At 60.1% G+C, this 17442-nt stretch overlaps 1 protein-coding gene across 9 annotated transcripts in view; it reads left to right on the forward strand.

Moving 5' to 3' along the window:
• TNS1 (tensin 1) overlaps positions 1-17442 on the forward strand; it is a 250960-nt gene that overhangs the window by 130846 nt on the left and 102672 nt on the right. For 8 of the 9 annotated variants that reach the window (XM_034785186.1, XM_034785187.1, XM_034785188.1 and 5 more), the window contains 6 exons: positions 5558-5607; positions 7242-7413; positions 10276-10326; positions 11293-11415; positions 12364-12428; positions 14020-14103. In XM_034785186.1, coding sequence (XP_034641077.1) covers positions 5558-5607; positions 7242-7413; positions 10276-10326; positions 11293-11415; positions 12364-12428; positions 14020-14103 — 545 coding nt within the window. Of the gene's footprint in view, positions 1-1217; positions 1275-5557; positions 5608-7241; positions 7414-10275; positions 10327-11292; positions 11416-12363; positions 12429-14019; positions 14104-17442 lie in introns of those variants that run through there. The other variant, XM_034785195.1, reaches the window with a different exon arrangement.

Below are 17442 nucleotides of genomic sequence, written 5' to 3' on the forward strand. Positions count from 1 at the left end.
GCGGTTGGCTGCAGCCCCCCAAAAGCTCCGCCCCTGCTTTGGCAGCTCATCTGCAGCTTCACTTGCTTCCTCTTCACTTAGAAGTGAAGTGAAACAGGTGTGACTCCTCTTCCCCCCGGGGTCCCCACCCAGTGCATCTGCGGCAGCCTCCGGAGGAGGAGCTGGCATTTCGCGGTCTTCGTGGAGAGCCAGGCGCTGGCGAGGCAGGTCACCTGGCAGCGCATGGCACGATGAGGAGTTCTGTCTGTCGGCACAAAGCGACGCCCAGGGGCAAGGCATGATGGGAGACCAGAGCAGTAGCTTTGGGCCAGAGGCTGGTTTGTGACACCAGCACGAAGACAATTGCAACCCCAGATTTTCCCCGGCCCCCTGAAAACTCTCTTCTGCCAGGAAACCTGCAGGAACCTGGACACCGGTTCGCTTGCTGGGAGTACTGCCGATCGTTACGCGTTGGACCCGGGACCAGGTTCTGGTTATCTACACCCTCAGGAAGGTGCTGGAGGAGAAAGTGTCTGGAAAATAGAGAGGCCCAGCTGGGAGTTCTGTGTAACACACGAGGCCTGGACGTTTCACTGCTATCAGATGGGGAAAGGCTATTAAACCTCATGCTACGGGGTGCAAACCAGGACCGACTGTGGGGCAGATCCTGCCCTGCCTTCTACTGCCGTGTTCTCCTTCCCCCGGGGCTGCTCTGGTCAGAGACGGGATCCTGAGCTAGATGGAGCCGGGGGTTTGGCCCTGCCCGTGCTGTTTGCTCAGCGCTGCGCTAGGTGAATGGGCAGTGGGTGGGGTCCGGTCTCACTGATGTGGAGCCAGCCCCACGAGGCAGGGATCGCCCCAGCCTGTCGCATGTGAAAGGATCTTTTGTGGCTTCTCCCTCCCCACAGCTCGGATACTGGCTGCTGCGCATCAGAAGCCCTTAATAACATTAGCCTGGCCTGTTCTCATTGCTATCAGCTGATAGCGGCCTGATTCTTCCTCCGGGCGGGAGGGGGCCGGAGGAGTGGGGCGGAGGCGGCTCCCGGACCTGGCGCGCGCTTGTGGTGAGCCTGCCGCGCTGCAGAGGGGAAAGGACGGTGGAGCTCAGAGCCCAGATCTAAAGGCAGAAGGACTAAGCGCGGAGCCTGTGCCAGCCTCGTGCCCGTTCAGTAACCCGCACGCCGTGACCCAGCTCTGCCGCGGGCTGCAGCTCGGAGTAACCGCCCCGGGGGTCTCGGGGGAGAGGAGTGGCCATGCCTTGGAGGTGGATTACCAGGAGCCTCACCTGGTCCAAGGTAAATCCATGGGCCGAGGGGTGAAGGCGCCGAGGTGGAGGTGGGAGGGCAGCGAGGCGCCGCGCTGGGGTTTACGCACCCCAGGGTGCAGTTAGAAATGGGCTTGTCGCCTCCCCAGTGGGGAAAGACGGAGTAGGAGGGCGATGGAGCAGGAGACGCTCTGACAGGCCCTGGCGGGGGCCAGCACAAGAGGTTTCCCGGGGGCTGTCCGGGCTCATTTCCTTCATGGAAGGGTACCGAGCGGGCAGCAGTGAAAGCCTGCTGTTGACCTGCTTCGAGGCCCTGTGATTCCTCCCTCCGAACGCGCCCAGCCTGGCCCGAGCTCAGAGGGCATGTCGGTCCTAGCCCTGCTAGGGCGCTGTTGTCCGGCGGTTAGCACAGTAGACTGGCGCTCCTGGCTCGTTGATTCCTGCTCGGGCTCCTAGGATGCCCTCCTGCCAGCTGGGAGCAGCGGGGGCGGAGATGGGCCAGGGGAGCGAAGTGCACACGCTGGAGGGGCACTGGTATGGTGCGCGCCCCGTGCTGGAGGCCGCTGGGCGGTGCAGGTGAGGATCCCGGCGTGAGTGCGATTCCCTGGTGCAGGGGGCATGATGTGCGCCCGATATACTGACCCCTGCTGCCCCGAGGATACCCTGGGGCAGGAGGGCAAAGGCCAGTCGTGGCTCCAGGCACCCTGCAGTCCAGTGGCTCTCTGCTTCTGGAAGCGTGTTGTTGCTCTCGCTGTCTGTCTGTCTTTGGGCTGGACCCCGGGGCCGGGTGTTGCCGTCTGAAGCCTCGAAGGTGTCGTAGACAATTTTGCCCCCTGGCAGTTAAGTAGAATAATTGTATTTCGAAGGGGACGCCCACACTGCAAAGACAAAGCCACGATGCTGACGGAACCTGAGGCTCGGTGCCGCGAGGGGGAGCGAGCCGGGTGTTTGGGAGGTAGGACAGCCCGGCGGCTGCCCTCTCCCCTCGTGCTCTGCAGGAGGCCGTGCCGAAATCCAGGTCCGTGCCCAGCCCCCTTCTGGATTCACTGCAGGATTCAGGCAGCCGTCACCTGTTAGAACCCCAGAGTCCTTCCAGCAATGTCCGCCTGACGGCCATGTGCTGGTTGGATCCCGTCCGCATTGCGGCCAGCGGCCGGCCGCCCCGGGCTAGCGGGATTTGAGCTAGCGGTGTGCAGGTAGCGCCTCTGGTCTAGCCACCCGAGCCCGGACGCAGGGAGTCGGGCGAGCCGGAGCTCCAGCCCAAGCCGCAAAGCCAGCTCCAGCCCTGCTAGCAGGAGCGGTCTGCCCCACCTGGGAGGCTCGCAGCCAGCTGCAGTGTAGGCACAGCCGAAGGGAGTGAGTTTGGACTGGGAGGAAGCCCGGCGAGTGGCTTTTTCTCCGCAGCGAGCTCCCAGAGGCTGAGATGTCGGGAGCCACAGGCTTTTAATGAGAATGGACGCAAACTCCTTGGGGGCGTGGGGTTGCGGGCTCAGGACTAGCGAGTGAGGACACGGCTGTCGCTCGGCGTGAAAAAGGCATTTCTCGCGGAGAAAGGTGGAGCTCTCGGCTGTCACTCACGGGGGGTGCTTGGACAGAAGGATCGAGAGCAGGGAGAACACCGAGGGCGTTCTGCTGCGTGGAGACGCGTTGGCTTGACCGATCCGGCTCACCTTGAAAGGTAACTGTCCCGCAGACGGCGGCCGAGGAAGGAGAGCGCGGCCGTGATGTTCAGCTTGCCCTACCCGCGGCCCCTGACGCCCATGGTAAAACTGCCCTTGACGTCTTCGGCCAAACACTGTCCTCTGGAAACTCCCCCACGCCCCCGTCCGCGTACAGCCCCTGCGGGGGGAATGAGCCCTCCTTCAGTGACAGCTGGTCAAACCATTGCAAAGGTGATTTGCAGCGAGCATGCCGGGTCTTCTTTGCTCCCGTTCAGGATGATATTTTCCACTGCAGTGGCCCTGGGGATGTGGGGTGGCTAAGGGGTGCCTTTAAAGGGGCAGAGCCTCCTAAAAATGTCCCAGCGGGGCGCGCGTGTGTGCAGCCAAGCAGGAACCCCCACCCTAAAAATTGTCCTAGGTAGGTCCTAAAGCCAGGCCTGTCCAGTGTGCGGTATAAGGATGTCTCCTTGACTAGACCTAACGAGGGCTTCCCACTGCGTGTCCTCTTGGGGACTCCCAGTAGGTGGCGCTCTTCTCTCGGCGTCAGTACTGAACTAATGTGGCGGCAGGAGCCCAAACTCCTCCTGCAGTTTCACCCTGGTACAGGATCCTTCGTCATTTAATGTCCTAAGCCGTTGTGTGCCGGGCATTTTTTTAAACCGCTGCCACGCTCCACCCCAGCCGCAGCTGCATTTCCGCAGGGGGTGTAGCGACTCTTGGCTCTCTGGGGCCGGAGCCTCAGCTGGTGTCCCCCGGCATCGCTCCGCGAAGGATCCAGCCAGGGAACTGGTCTGTGGTTTGCGCAGCGGTGTGGGGCCCTCCCTGAGGTCAGATTTGACTACTCGAGTAAGATGAGCATTTAAACGACTTGTCGCTGATGGCTGGAGATCCTAAAACAAATGAGGTGTGAATGCGCGGAGGGGTGTTTGGAAACCCCACTCTGTTTTTCAGCGGAGGTCATGAAGTCACCCAACAAACAGGCTGCGGATGGGATTCTCGAGGCTGGGGATCGTGTGTAAATAGATGCTTCCTGCCTTGAGAACTCAAACATTTCCTCTGCCGAGCCGAGCCAAGGCAAACGCTGGCTGCTCACGCAGCCTTGCTTGTTAGGTAGCAAATGTGTCCTGCTGGTGGAGACTAGCCCCCCGTCCAGTACAGAGGTGCTGGGCTGGACTGCAGAGTGCCAGGACAGGGGCCTGGAGCACAGGCACACACAGTTCTGTGCAACTGGCGTGGCTGAGACCAGAGAAACTCATGACATGAATTGATCCATATGAGTTTCACTTGGAAATATATCAGGAAAAAAAGAGGGGAGGTTTTCAATGCCCCTTCCTCTCATCTGGCCTATACACAATAACTATAGGGCACTGAGAGATGGACCTAACCCTTTGGAAGCCGGCTGGATCTTCGATACAAGGCACCTGCTAATGGCTGCGGGGGCGGGTTGTTGGCCTGCAGGAGGCGCTAGCATGGGTAGGTTTCCCATAGCGATGACCTGGGGAAAGGATGTGCTAGAGCAAGGTGCCATGGCTGGAAAGGCTCAGCGATCTCTGCTCCCTACGTGGCCCACCTCAGCGCTGACCAGAAGACAGGACGCAGCTTGACTGGAGCAGATTGGTTGCCAGGAAGGCTGACAGCATATTGGGCTGTATTAATAGGAGCACTGCCAGCAGATCGAGGGAAGTGATTATTCCCCTCTATTCGACACTGGTGAGGCCACATCTGCAGTATTGCGTCCAGTTTTGGGTCCCACACTACAAGAAGGATGCGGAAAAATTGGAGAGAGCCCAGCGGAGGGCAACGAAAATGATTAGGGGGCTGGGGCACATGACTTATGAGGAGAGGCTGAGGGAACTGGGATTGTTTAGTCTGCAGAAGAGAAGAGTGAGGGGGGATTTGATAGCAGCCTTCAACTACCTGCAGGGGGGTTCCAAAGAGGATGGGGCTCGGCTGTTCTCAGTGGTGGCAGATGACAGAACAAGGAGCAATGGTCTCAAGTTGCAGTGGGGGAGGTTTAGGTTGGATATTAGGAAACACTATTTCACGAGGAGGGTGGTGAAGCACTGGAATGGGTTACCTGGGGAGGTGGTGGAATCTCTATCCATAGAGGTTTTTAAGGACTGGCTTGACAAAGCCCTGGCTGGGATGATTTAGTTGGGGTGGTTCTGCTTTGAGCAGGGGGTTGGACTAGATGACCTCCTGAGATCTCTGCCAGCCCTAGTCTTCTATGATTCTATGATTTGCAGAAGGAGCAAGGGTGGCTGTGGGTGCTGTGTAGCTAGGGGGTGGGAGGGGGTTGCAGCACAGCTGAGGAGGGGTAGGAGAGGGATCAGGAGTTTGGGGAGGGGTGGGGTACATTATAGGATGGGAGGGAAGGTGGAGGAGCAGAGGTGAAGTGTACAGAGTACAGGGAAGGGCTGACAGAGGACAGGTTTTCCCGACCTGGGTAAATTGTGGAGACTGAAATGGTTTCCTGCCCTAAACTGGCCAAAAAGGCAAAACCGCTGAAATTTTCAAGATCCGACTAGGTTGGCTGCTAGTGGTTTGCTACGGGAGGGGGAGCAGGTGTTAGCTCTGAGATCTGTGTGGTCGGAGACACCGTTCCCCAATGAACTCCCACAATGGTAACTTTGCTTTTCTCTCTTTTCTTTAGGAATCTACAAAATCCTCCAAAAGTGCCCAGCCCCGACGCAGACCTTCCAGGTACAACCCCTGTGATTGCCCCCCCAGCACCATGCCATGGGCAGAGACTTCTCCCCCGGCGAGGAGAGCCGCCCGGGCCTGGCCTCATTCCCTCCCCGGCAGCGTGAGATCAGTGTAGACAGGGCTTGTTACTGTTCGATCAGCTCAGTCTTGAGTTTAAAAACAGAATCTGGAACTCGGACTCCTCTTGGGGCCTCCTGCCGATGGCTGGTGCCGTGGTTTGTGACCGTGGCAGTATGGAAGCCCGAAGTCTGAGGTTATAACCAGGCGCCAGCCTCGGGTACCGCTGTTCAAACAAGTGAAGAATTTCTTCCCCTTGTGCTAGTGGTTCATTCGCGGATTGCTCCTCCAATTGACCAGAGCTCTCACATGGTGCTAGGGGGCGCTGTGCTGCCTGGGGGGATATCCCAGTAGGGGGCGCTCTCCCCTCCGAATGATTCCCGTGGGACTGTGCTGCAGGAGGGAGACCAGAATTTCCCCCTTTTCCCAGCCCTCACCCCCTTCCTTCGAATGCTCCAGGCCGATCACCGTCTCAGCGTCTCTCCGCTGTGTACTTCAGCCCCTATCCTGTAGTGCACGGAGCTCCTTCAGCTTCCAGTGAAGGCAGTGGGAAGGAGGGATGCTGAATGCCTGGCAGGGTGGGGCCCGTTTCTGAGGTCCTTGTGAGCTCACCCATACCTCAGGTGCCCCCTTCTTCATCTCCTCTATCTCCACGGGACGCCTGTGGTCTCCAACCCTCACCCCCTGCTTAGAAATGCTGTGCACCCTTGGGGGGGTGACCTCTGCATCCTTGAAGGGCAGAGCATCGCTTCCCCAGGCGGGCGCAGGCTGCCTTGGCAGCTGTCTCCCTCAGGCTTATCTAGGACCCCACAGCCTGTTTGCTTGGTCCGTGGCCGGATGCCAGGAGAGAGAGTTGAGTGCGTTCCAGCCAAGCTTCGCTTGGACTTCATTGATTATTTTGTGTAACCGAGATAAGCTCCCAGAGATACGGATCTGGTTGCCAAGAGGCAACAATGGGAGAATGTAACGAATGGCGCTTGGAGATGGGGATGGACTGGACAAGGTGGGGCCTGGGTCAGCACAGGAAGGATCTCTTCACCTGTGGGGCCTTGTAGGCTGCTCACCACAAACTACCCACCAGTGTCAGGCTGGGTGGTTGGGAGGGTTAGCTCTGGATGCGGTTTCCAGGAGCTCTGCCACTTTCTGCTATGGTCAGTGGCCATTTGGACCCAGAGCCACCAGCTGCACCGAGAGCACGCGGCTGGGTGCAGAGGCTGGCACGGCAATGGGCCCCGTCTCTGCGCCAACGTAGCTGGTGTCCAGAGTAGGGGGTGGGTAGCCCCCACACCTAAACTCCATGGCTAGACCTGCCATGGGAGTCCCGACATGTCCTTGCTCCAGCCACTCGATCTCCCCATGTCCGTACCTTGCCCAGCCCATCTGTGGATCAGGGATGATGATCATTAGTGCAGGGGTCTTAATGACCTACCGCTTACAACGCCCTTTGCAGTCGTCGGGTGAAGGAGGGTGCTGCGGGAACGTCATCTTGTTCGGGTTCCAGATCTCTAGACCTTCACCCGGCAGGCCCGTAGCGTCCTACTGGGCCCTGAACTGGCTGCTTCTTGTTGGCCCAGGAGCGTGAGCGTGGCCCAGACCATGGAGGACAGCTGCGAGCTGGACCTGGTGTACATCACCGAGCGGATCATCGCCGTCTCGTACCCCAGCTCGGCCGAGGAGCAGAACTTCCGCAGCAACCTCAAGGAGGTGGCCCAGATGCTCAAGTCCAAGCATGGAGATAACTACCTGGTAAGAGACACCGCCCTGCTCCCCATTGGCGGGTCGCCGGCTGGAGGGCCTGGGGAGGAGTGTCGGGAAGGGTGTGGAACTGACTGTGGGAGAGGAAGCTGCAGGGGCTGGGATCCTGAATTCCTGGGGTTGCCAAGCCATCCACCTCCCCGCAGCGTGGGGACGGTCCTGGCACCATGTTCCAGGGTCAGATGGGGACTCGGGAATCTCAGGAGGGTGTGAAATGGATGCCCAGGTTCCGAGATCGATACATTCATGGTCACGAGGGTCCATTAAGCATATAAGAATGGCCATTCTGCATCAGACCAATGGCCCATCTAGCCAGGATCCTGTCTTTGACAGTAGCCAGTGCCAGGTGCTTCAGAGGGCGTGAACCAAACAGGGCAATTAGTGAGTGACCCATCCCCTGTCGTCCAGTCCTAGTGTTTGACAGTCAGAGGCTTAGGGACACCCAGAGCATTGGGTTGTGTCCCTGACCATCTTGTCTAATAGCCATTGATGGACCTGTCCTCCATGAACTTCCCTCATTCTTTTTTGAACCCAGTTATGTTTTTGGCCTTCACAACATCCCCTGGCAATGAGTTCCACAGGTTGTCTGTGCGTTGTGTGAAGAAATATTTCCTTTTATTTGCTTTAAACCTGCTGCCTGTTAATTTCCTCGGGTGACCCCTGGTTCTTGTGTTATGTGAAGGGGTAAATAACACTTCCCTAGTCACTTTCTCCACACCAGTCATGATTTTATAGACCTCTATCATATCCCCCCTTAGTTGTTTCTTTTCTAAGATGGACAGTCCTAGTCTTTTTAATCTCCACTCATATGGAAGCTGTTCCATCCCCCCAATCATTTTTGTTGCCCTTCCAAATCCTACCTTTTCCAATTTGAATGTATCTTTTTTGAGATGGGGCAACCAGAACTGCATGCAGCATTCAAGGTGTGGGCGTACCATGGATTTACATAGTGGCATTGTGATACTTTCTGTCTTCTTATCTATCCCTTTCTTAATGATTCCCAACATTCTCTTCGCTTTTTTGACGGCCACTGCACATTGAGTGGATGTTTTCAGAGAACTATTCACAGTGACTCCCAGATCTCTTTCTTGAGTGGTACCAGCTAATTTAGACCCCATCATTTTGTATGGATAGTTGGGATTATGTTTTCCAATGTGCATTACTTCGCATTTATCAACGCTGAATTTCATCTGCCATTTTCTTGCCCGGTCACCCAGTTTCGTGAGATCCCTTTGTAACTCTTCACAATCTGCTTTGAACTTAACTCTCTTGAGTAATTTTGTATCATCTGCCAACTTTGCCACCTCAGTCTTGGCCCCCTTTCCCAGATCATTTATGAGTATGTGGAGCAGCATAGGACCCAGTACAGATCCTCGGGGGACCCCGCTGTTCGCCTCTTTCCATTGTGAAAACGGAGCGTTCTGATCATCCAGTCCAGGGGGTCTCTGCCTTCTCTCCTAGGGGGATCCTGCTCCCGGCCTGCTGGGACATGCCTCCCATTTCGCCAGGGCGGGGTTGTCGCATCACCTGTCTGTGAGCCCACTCTGGGAGTCTGAGCTCTGGTTGACACCCCAGATCTAATCCGATCTCCTGGGTCACGCCGGCTGTGGCATGCACCCAGCCATCCAGCTGCTCGGTCATTCTTGCGGCAGTCACTCAGGGTCGTGCATTTAGGCAGCAACAATGTATTGACTGTGACAGCCCTGTCCACCTTTGCCTGCCCAACAGAGAGACCCTGGAGCTGGGCACCGGTCCCCACCTCCTCTCTAATGCAGGAGCAGAGATTCCCCTGTAGCTCCGTGCACCTGGCCCTGCTTTGGCCTGGGTCACATCACCGGCTGCGTGACGCCCCGGGCCAGGCAGCCATAACATTCGCGGCCGCTTTGCTGGGCCGGTGGCTAACGGCCTAGCGGTGACTTCCCACAGCAATGGCTCTGTGGTGTGCAGGCGCTGCTCCCTGCACCGGGTCAGGCCCAGCCCGGGGGTCCCCATGTGGCGCCCAGGCAGAACGAGGGGGCTGTATCTGCCCTGCAGGGTGGAGGGGAGAGTTGTGTCCGGGAGGTTGCCGTGATATGAGTGCGGACACCTGCGGGAGTTACCGTGCTGGGCTGAAGCAGCTCAGTGCTGCTAGTTCAGGGGGGCAGCGCCGGTCTCTTGAGCGTCCCGGGGCACCAACAGAATCCCCACTGGCTGCCCCTTCTCCACGGCCTCAGGGCCCAGCTCCCGGCCCCGCATTATCCCACCCTGCTCTGAACCGAAGAGCTGCAAGATCTTGCTGCTATGACTCCATCCTTCCTCCCTTAGACCCTGCTGAATGTCTGGGGCTGGGTCTGTGTGGTGTGGATAGGGGGGCGCTATCGTTGGGGTCGGGTCTGTGTGGGGTGGCTGGGGGGCGCTATCGCTGTCACTGGGGCCGGGTCTGTGTGGGGTTGCCGGGGGGTGCTGTCGCTGGGTCTGGGTCTGTGTGGGGTTGCCAGGGGGTGCTGTCACTGGGGCCGGGTCTGTGTGGGGTGGCCGGGGGGCGCTGTCGCTGGGTCTGGGGGTGGGGNGGGTGGCCAGGGGGGCTGTCGCTGGGTCTGGGGCTGGGTCTGTGTGGTGTGGATAGGGGGGCGCTGTCGCTGGGTCTGGGTCTGTGTGGGGTTGCCGGGGGGCTGTCGCTGGGGCTGGGGCCAGGTCTGTGTGGGGTTGCCGGGGGGTGCTGTCACTGGGTCTGGGTCTGTGTGGGGTTGCCGGGGGCGCTGTCACTGGGTCTGGGTCTGTGTGGGGTTGCTGGGGGGGCGCTATCGCTGTCGCTGGGGCTGTCCTTGCTCCACCGTTGCTCTTCTCCTGACTCTTCTCTCCTTCTCTCCCAAGCTTTTCAATCTGTCCGAGCGCAGACACGACATCAGCAAGCTGCACTCCAAGGTGAGCGCGGCCGGCCATGGGGGGTGCTCGGGGTGCCATTGAGGGCTGGGGGAGGGGAGGTCTGTGCCCCAGGCCAAAAGCCGCAGGAGGAGCTGGAGTCTGTGGGGGGGGGAGGAGGGGTCCTGGGTGTTTTGCTCTCACCTCCAGTGGTGCACAGAGCCCAGCAGGGGTTGGGTGTGCCCCATGGCACGTTGTTTTGCCCCCGGGGGCACAGGTCACGAGGCAGGAGTGTTCCCACCCATAAGCACTGAGTTTGGCAGGTCCCTGCCCAGCGCCCAATGGCCCACGTCACCAGAGCCCCATCCCGGACAGCCCCGGAGGAGAGGCCAAGGGTCATGGAAATGGAGCACCCCTATGAGCCCCACAGGGGATCCCCCAGGGCAGAGGAGGCCCTGGGGTGGTGGGGAGGTGAGGCCTGTCCCTCTTTGGTGCCCAGAGTGCTCTCTTCCCCCTCCCCCAGCCCCAGAACCGAAGCGGGTGCCTGGCTAAATGAAAATCTCTGCAGTGACGAACCCCAGGTCCCTGGCGCCCCCATGGGTGTGACTGGGGCTACGGAAGTGCCAGGGAATCCCGATGCTGGTCAGACCCGCTGACAAGGAACGGCCTCTCCTGGCAGCCCAGCTGAGCCCATGTGAGCCGGGCTCCTCTCAGCCTGCGGTGTCGCGGGTGCAATTCTCCGTGGTGTCTTGGCTCTGGGGGCCGGCCTCAGAGCCATCGTGCGACTCCCCAGCCGAGCCTGGGGGCTGCCAGCTGCGATGGGCCCGGCCCTGATCCCAGCTAGTCTTTGGAAGCTGGCTGGGATCAGAATGGGGCCTGGACTCCGGAGCCCCAGGGTGCGTCGGGGGCTGCTAGTGGGGAAAAGGGACTCCCTGGGCGTCTACGGCAACTGGTAACCAAAAGCCACAGAGGGGGAGCCTTCATCTCCTCCAGCCTCCTCCTCCTCCCCGCTGTCTCTGCCCATCCCAGGTGCTGGATTTCGGGTGGCCCGACCTGCACACGCCTGCCCTGGAGAAGATCTGCAGCATCTGCAAGGCCATGGACACGTGGCTGAGCGCCGAGCCCCACAACGTGGTCGTGCTCCACAACAAGGTGAGCGAGAGCGCCCCCTGGGGGGCAGGGCCTGTTCGCCAATGGCCTGGGCTGAGCGGCCCCGCTCCCGGCGGGGAGAGAAAAGCAGGGGGACGCTGTCTCGGGGGGCAGGGCACAGGGACACATGGGAGAGCAGCTGGGAGGGGGAGCAGGGCCTGGGGGAGACGGGGAGCGCCTGGAACATTTCCTGGAGAGGCTGAACGAGGGACAAGGGGAGAGATGGGGCGCAGGGGCAGGTCCGTGGCCCCTTAACATCACAGACTCAAAGGAAAGAGCTTCACGGCCAGCCCTGGGCCCCCCTGGGAAGCCCCCCCGGCCTTCAGCCCAGCAGCGACTGAGTCAGGATCCCACGTGTCACCCCCGTCGGCATTCCCAGCTGCCCCGCAGGGAGGGGGCCCAGCCACACCATGTGACCGAGCAATCGGGGGCAGGGCCGTGCGACCCTGCATGCCCGGCCCCCTACTCGCCACCTCTGGTCTAGTAGATAGGGGAGTGGGGGAAACGCCGGGAGTCAGGCATGACAACACGGTCTGTGTGCGTGATACAGAATTAGGAACACAATAGCTTCCAAATCCAGGCACGACACCCCCACCCCTGTCAAAGCTTCTGCAGGGTGTTATTCATCAGGCTGGCCAAACCCGAGATCCCAGCACGGATTCTCTAGCACCTCCCTTCCCTAGCGCATTGCTCTGGGCGCTTCAGGCTGGAAATACGGTGACCACTTTGCTGGCTGCTGAAATGCAGCCACCTCTGGGGTGGATCGTGGCAGCTGGTTACCAGCACTCCGGGCCTGCTCTAAAGTCTGTTGAAATCAAGGGGAGTCTTTGCATTCGGTGAGCGTCGAATCAGGCCCTGCGCGAAGGACCCTGCCGCTGGCTGGCGGACTCTGGGATGTCTCTGGATGCCCCCTGGGATGCCCAATGCCCTCTTTGTTCTGGTCTCTCGCAGGGAAACCGAGGCCGGATGGGAGTCGTGGTGGCCGCCTACATGCACTACAGCAACATTTCAGCCAGGTGAGAGGAGCCTGGCATGCGGGGTGGTGGGGCACCTGGAGCAGCACCCCAGGCATCTTCTCTGGACCCTCTCCCCAAAGCCTTAGTGCCCCCGTGGAGATAACCAGCCTGGGGACCCGCTTTTCGGAGCCCAGTTCAGGACGCCGCTTCTATTCAGTGTCCTCCCCCTTCCCAGCAGCGGTGATGGTGCCTTTGGCCCAGGCCCAGCTTCTGGGCTGGGGTCTGGGCACTGGTGCCCATTCCCTCTTGCTCCTGGGGGGGACCATTGGCAGCTTCTCGGCTCCTGGCACCTCCCTGGCCCGGCTCAGGGGGGACCGTCCGCCCGAACCAGCCACCTGGGAGGGCAGTGGGCGGGGCAGACGAGGAGGGAGGAGAAGAGGGGACCACCTCCTGGGGGGCAGGATAGCTAGGGGGCTGCAAATGGGATGCAGGGCCCTTTGCCTTCAGACTAGCACTTCAAACCCAGCCCGGTGAGAAGAGAACAGGGTCCCACTCCCCCAGCCGTCCAGCGCCCTGGCTGGCAGCAGGGAAAGGCGGCCAAGGACTGACAGTACCAGGGCGGCAGAATGTGGGGGGTTGGGGAATGCTAGAGGACTGCAGCCTGCAGGGTTCCTGGGGCCGGGCATCATGGGCTGGGCCCAGGCCTAGAGGGGGCTGCAGTGGCCATTCCAGGTCTGTGTCAATCCAACCGGCTCCAGTTTGTGTCTGTAAATCCGGAGGGCGAGTTGGAGCCGCCTCTCCCGAGCTGGGGTATCCGGTGCGGCCCTGTGGAGACAGCAGCCGGGACCCGGCCAGCGCGTGTTGGGGGTGAGCTCTGGAGCCGGGGCAGATGAAGGGTTTTTTTTTTTAATGGAGATATCCCATCTCCTAGAAGTGGAAGGGACCTTGAAAGGTCATCGAGTCCAGCCCCCTGCCTTTACTAGCAGGACCAAGTACTGATTTTGCCCCAGATCCCTAAGTCGCCCCCTCAAGGATTGAACACACAACCCTGGGTTTAGCAGGGGAGAAGTGCACTGGGCAAACACCCCCCCCCCCCCCCGATGCTGCTAGGGCACCTCAGCCCTGACCCACCACACCCCCTGCTCATCCGGGCCTGGGGTACCCCTCAGTCCCGACCTGCCCTGAGGTCTCCCCCCAGCTCTGCCGGTGCCCCTCAGTGCCGATCCACAGCCCCTGCTAGTCCAGCCCTGGGCTCCCCCCACAGCTCTGCTGATGCTAACTCAATCCCGACCCGCAGCCCCCTGCTATTCAAATCCCATCCTTGGTGCCAACACAGCTCTGCCCATGCCCCCCAGCTGGGACCCAAAGCAGCTTCTGCTACCCCTGGGCTCTCCATGTAGCCCTGCCAATGCACGTCACCGCTGACCCCCAAACAAGCCCCGAGGGACCTCTTACTGGCTCAGGTAAAACAGAAGGGCCTCGAAATAACCCCAATGGGCTCTCCGGCGCCTCCTGTTTATAAACGTGTCGGGGGGGAGACGGAGCCCCCTTGCCATGCCCTCCCGCGCACTCGGCCTTACTGCCGCCTGCCTTGCATGCAGCCCGGAGCCCGCCCCCCGCCAGTCTGACCGTGTGCACCTTCCCCCCGCAGCGCGGACCAAGCCCTCGACAGGTTTGCCATGAAGAGGTTCTACGAGGACAAGGTGCTGCCAGTCGGGCAGCCGTCACAGAAGAGGTGAGTCCTGCGGCGCCTCCCTCCCCGGCGGCCAGAGCTGTGAGCACTGGCCTGGGCCTGTCGGCGGCTTGCTGGGGCCTTTGGAGATGGAAATAAAGGTGGTGATTGAGCCGGTGTTTGATTGGACATGTGGTGCCCGGACAGGTGTGTGGGGGGCCATGGAGTCAGGTGGGAGAAGATGCCCCCTGGTGGCAGGACTTGGTGTGCCTGGTTTGTGGTGCATCAAATTGGGAGGGAGAGAGGCCCTCCAGCAGAGGTAGCTGGGTAAACTCTGCCCCCCCTCGGCAGGTTAGAGGGCTGGGAAGCAGGTGCAAAGCAGGGGCAGGCTGCCTGGCCTAGATCCAGAAACTGGGACCCTTCTGGCTTTGAATCTGCTCCAGACCCCGACCATAGGCCTGGGCTTGGACTCAGGGGCTTGATCCCCCCTGCATGGCGGGCTGGCTTGGAGTTCTGGGTCGGCTCTGCCCCGGCTTGAAAGGAAACTATCAAGACCCCAAACGAGAGCGAGGAGCTGAGGCAGTGGGTGTGGGGGGCTGGGAGGAGGGGCTGGCCCTTTGTACCCTGCCTCCTGCACTCAGCCAGGATCTCAGGGCCCACAGCCACGGTGCCCAGGGGGAGCTCTCCTGACACGGGCTTGGGGACGAGCCTCCTGCGGACCAGCCTGGCCTGCCACGCACCCTCTGCGTGCACCGTGCTCTGCCTGAAGCCTGGGCAGATGAATGGTGCTGAGCCGAGTTCGGGGTTTGCTCAGCTGAGTCCCCAACCCAGAGGAACCTGGGTGAATGAATGCCCCACCCGCGGGCAAGTCTCCAGCCCCCACAGGGACAGGGCAAGGCGCGAGCAGCCAGCCCGGGACCCCTCCGGGCTGCTGGGAATTGAAGGTGCCTCCCACGGAAGGGGATTTGCCATGCGCTGCAAATCAAGCTTCTTCGCTGAGCTTTGACGCCCACGGCTCTTAGTGACCTGCACCAGGCCGGGCTCAACGGGCTGCAAACCGGCATCCACTTAGCAGAGTAAACGCAGGAAAATGCTTCCGTTCTCTGAACAGCGTTTGTCCTTGTCCGGCTCTGGGTCTAGGGCATGTTTGCATCTCACGTTGTCTGCAGTGCATTATCCCTAGAAAGGCACACAGGGGCTGAATCAGATCCCGGGCGTCAGTGCAGTTCGAGTGACCCCCCCCCTTGCGCGGGGCCCGTTTGCACCGGCTTGGGATCGGGCCCCGTCTACCAAGCGGGTGTTGGGCTCTGGTCTGGGGTTTCCTGGGCCGCGCCCTGTCCGGTCGGCCCATGGCATTGTTCCTGCCAACATCCGGCAGGCGCGATCGGGGACTCGGGAATGGCCCTGCGACTTCCACTTCCCGGGCGTGTCGCGAGGGCTTCAATAGAGGAGCTGGCTGCCCATCAGATTACACGGGCCGGTGAAAGCCACGGGGCCAGCGCTGCCACCTGCCCTGAGTTGCTTCTCCCTTGAACCAAGTAGGGACTGGGCACTGCCCGATTGTCTCGGACAGGGCCTGGTGCCAGTGGCTTCAGAGGATGGTGCAAGGCACCCCCAGTGGACAATGATGGGACAACCCATGAGGGAATTGCCCTCCTAACTGCCCCCTTTGATGCACCCCGGACCATGCTGGCTCAGAAGCCTGGGTCAAGTGGCACTGCCCCCTCCTGTCCTGAAAGGGACCTGGCCGTGGGTGCGATTTCCTGCCAGGGCTGGAATTGAGCCCTGCCTCCGAGGGCTGGTCGATGGCAGGAGGTGAGATCAGCGTCACTGCAGGCGGGGGCAAGGGCTTGTTCACACACAGGGAGCCAGGAGGCTGGGCCCGGGGCAACTGGCTGGTATCGAAGTGACAACAGCCCTCCGGGTAGGATGCCGCTTCTTGGCATATGTGGTGCAGGTCAGATGAATGGGGCAGTGCTCCAGCCAGGCCTCCCTGTTCGGGGGAAGGAGCCTGCAGAACTCGCCGATATCAAACATGCATTCCCCTCTGCTCCACTAGGTGGCATTAGAGGCCTCCCGCTGCCCAGGTCGCTGTCCCTGTTTATTCCTGCAAGGTGCTGGCGCGGCTGAGTTGCAGGCAGAGGGAGATGGAGATGGAGATTTCCCCGGTGCTGCAGGGAGATCCGTAGAACCAGAGGGAGATTTCGAGCCCGTCTCCTCACCCTTCGCTGCCTCTGCCTCCAGCTGTGCTCCCCTGGGCTTTCCCTCGCTCTCATGCCCTCGCACCCTGGCCTAGAAACCAGAGCAGCCCATGGGCAGGGGTGAACGTGGATCGGAACCCAGATTGGTCTGGCTGGTGGGAGAAATCCAACCCCAGCTCAACCCCTTGGATCCGTGCACGGCAAACGCCAGTGCCTGGGCGCCCAGAACAGCCAGCTGCTCACGGGGGCTGAGGGTTTGGGTGGAGGGCCCACGTCCTCAGGGGGATAAGGTGACAGCAACAGGAGTTTGGTGTTTACATATCTTTGAGGATCTGGGCTGAGCTGGTCGGTGGAGGAAGCTTACGTTGCAGTTTGAAAGCTTGTGGGTTTCACGGTTTTCTCGCTCTCTCGATTTCTGCATGCTCATCCTGGCACTCTTAGCTGAGCCGTTCTTCCCCAGTCTGGGTTACTGTGTCATGTCATGAGTGGCCCCGCTCCCGGAACCACTGTGAGACCTGGACCTCGTTAGGTTTATCACATCGCTTGGGACTCTGAGCCAAACCCACATGCGTATCTAGTGTGAGCTGTGTGTGAGGGAAGGAGTTCTGCTCAGCGAGCTTATCTGGGCACAGTAACATACCCCAGCAAGTCTGCACCGTCTCCCCGGTTAGCTGGTCTGTGCGTAGCAGGTGATGCTGACGCCGCAAGTCAAGTTTGGATCCTATTGGAGGCCTGGAGGAGATGACCCGTTCAGTGGACTAAAGCCCAGCTTTGAGCTGCTAACAGTCTAGAAGGAGTTGTTCTCCTTCGGCCGGTCAGACATTTCAGGTCAGGCTGTTTCACTTTGGAGAATTCAGTGGGGACACGTGGTCCCACCAGCCAACAGCCTCATGTTTTGTCAGTGGTGGGTAGGTCGCGAGGGCCAGCTGGACTGGGGGTGACCAGAACTGCACACAGCATTCAAGGTGGGGATGTAACATGGATTTAGATAGTGGCATTATGATATCTTCTATCTTATTATCAGAGGGGTAGCTCTGTTAGTCTGTGTCCACAAAAACAACGAGGCGTCCAATGGCACCTTAAAGACTAACAGATTTATTTGGGCATATGCTTTCATGGGTAAAAAACGCCACTTCTTCAGAGGCATGGAGTGAAAATTACAGTCCATATTTGTAAATGATCTGGAAAAAGGGGTAAACGG

This window comes from Trachemys scripta, chromosome 11, assembly GCF_013100865.1.
Source record: "Trachemys scripta elegans isolate TJP31775 chromosome 11, CAS_Tse_1.0, whole genome shotgun sequence".
Lineage (NCBI taxonomy): Eukaryota > Metazoa > Chordata > Testudines > Emydidae > Trachemys > Trachemys scripta.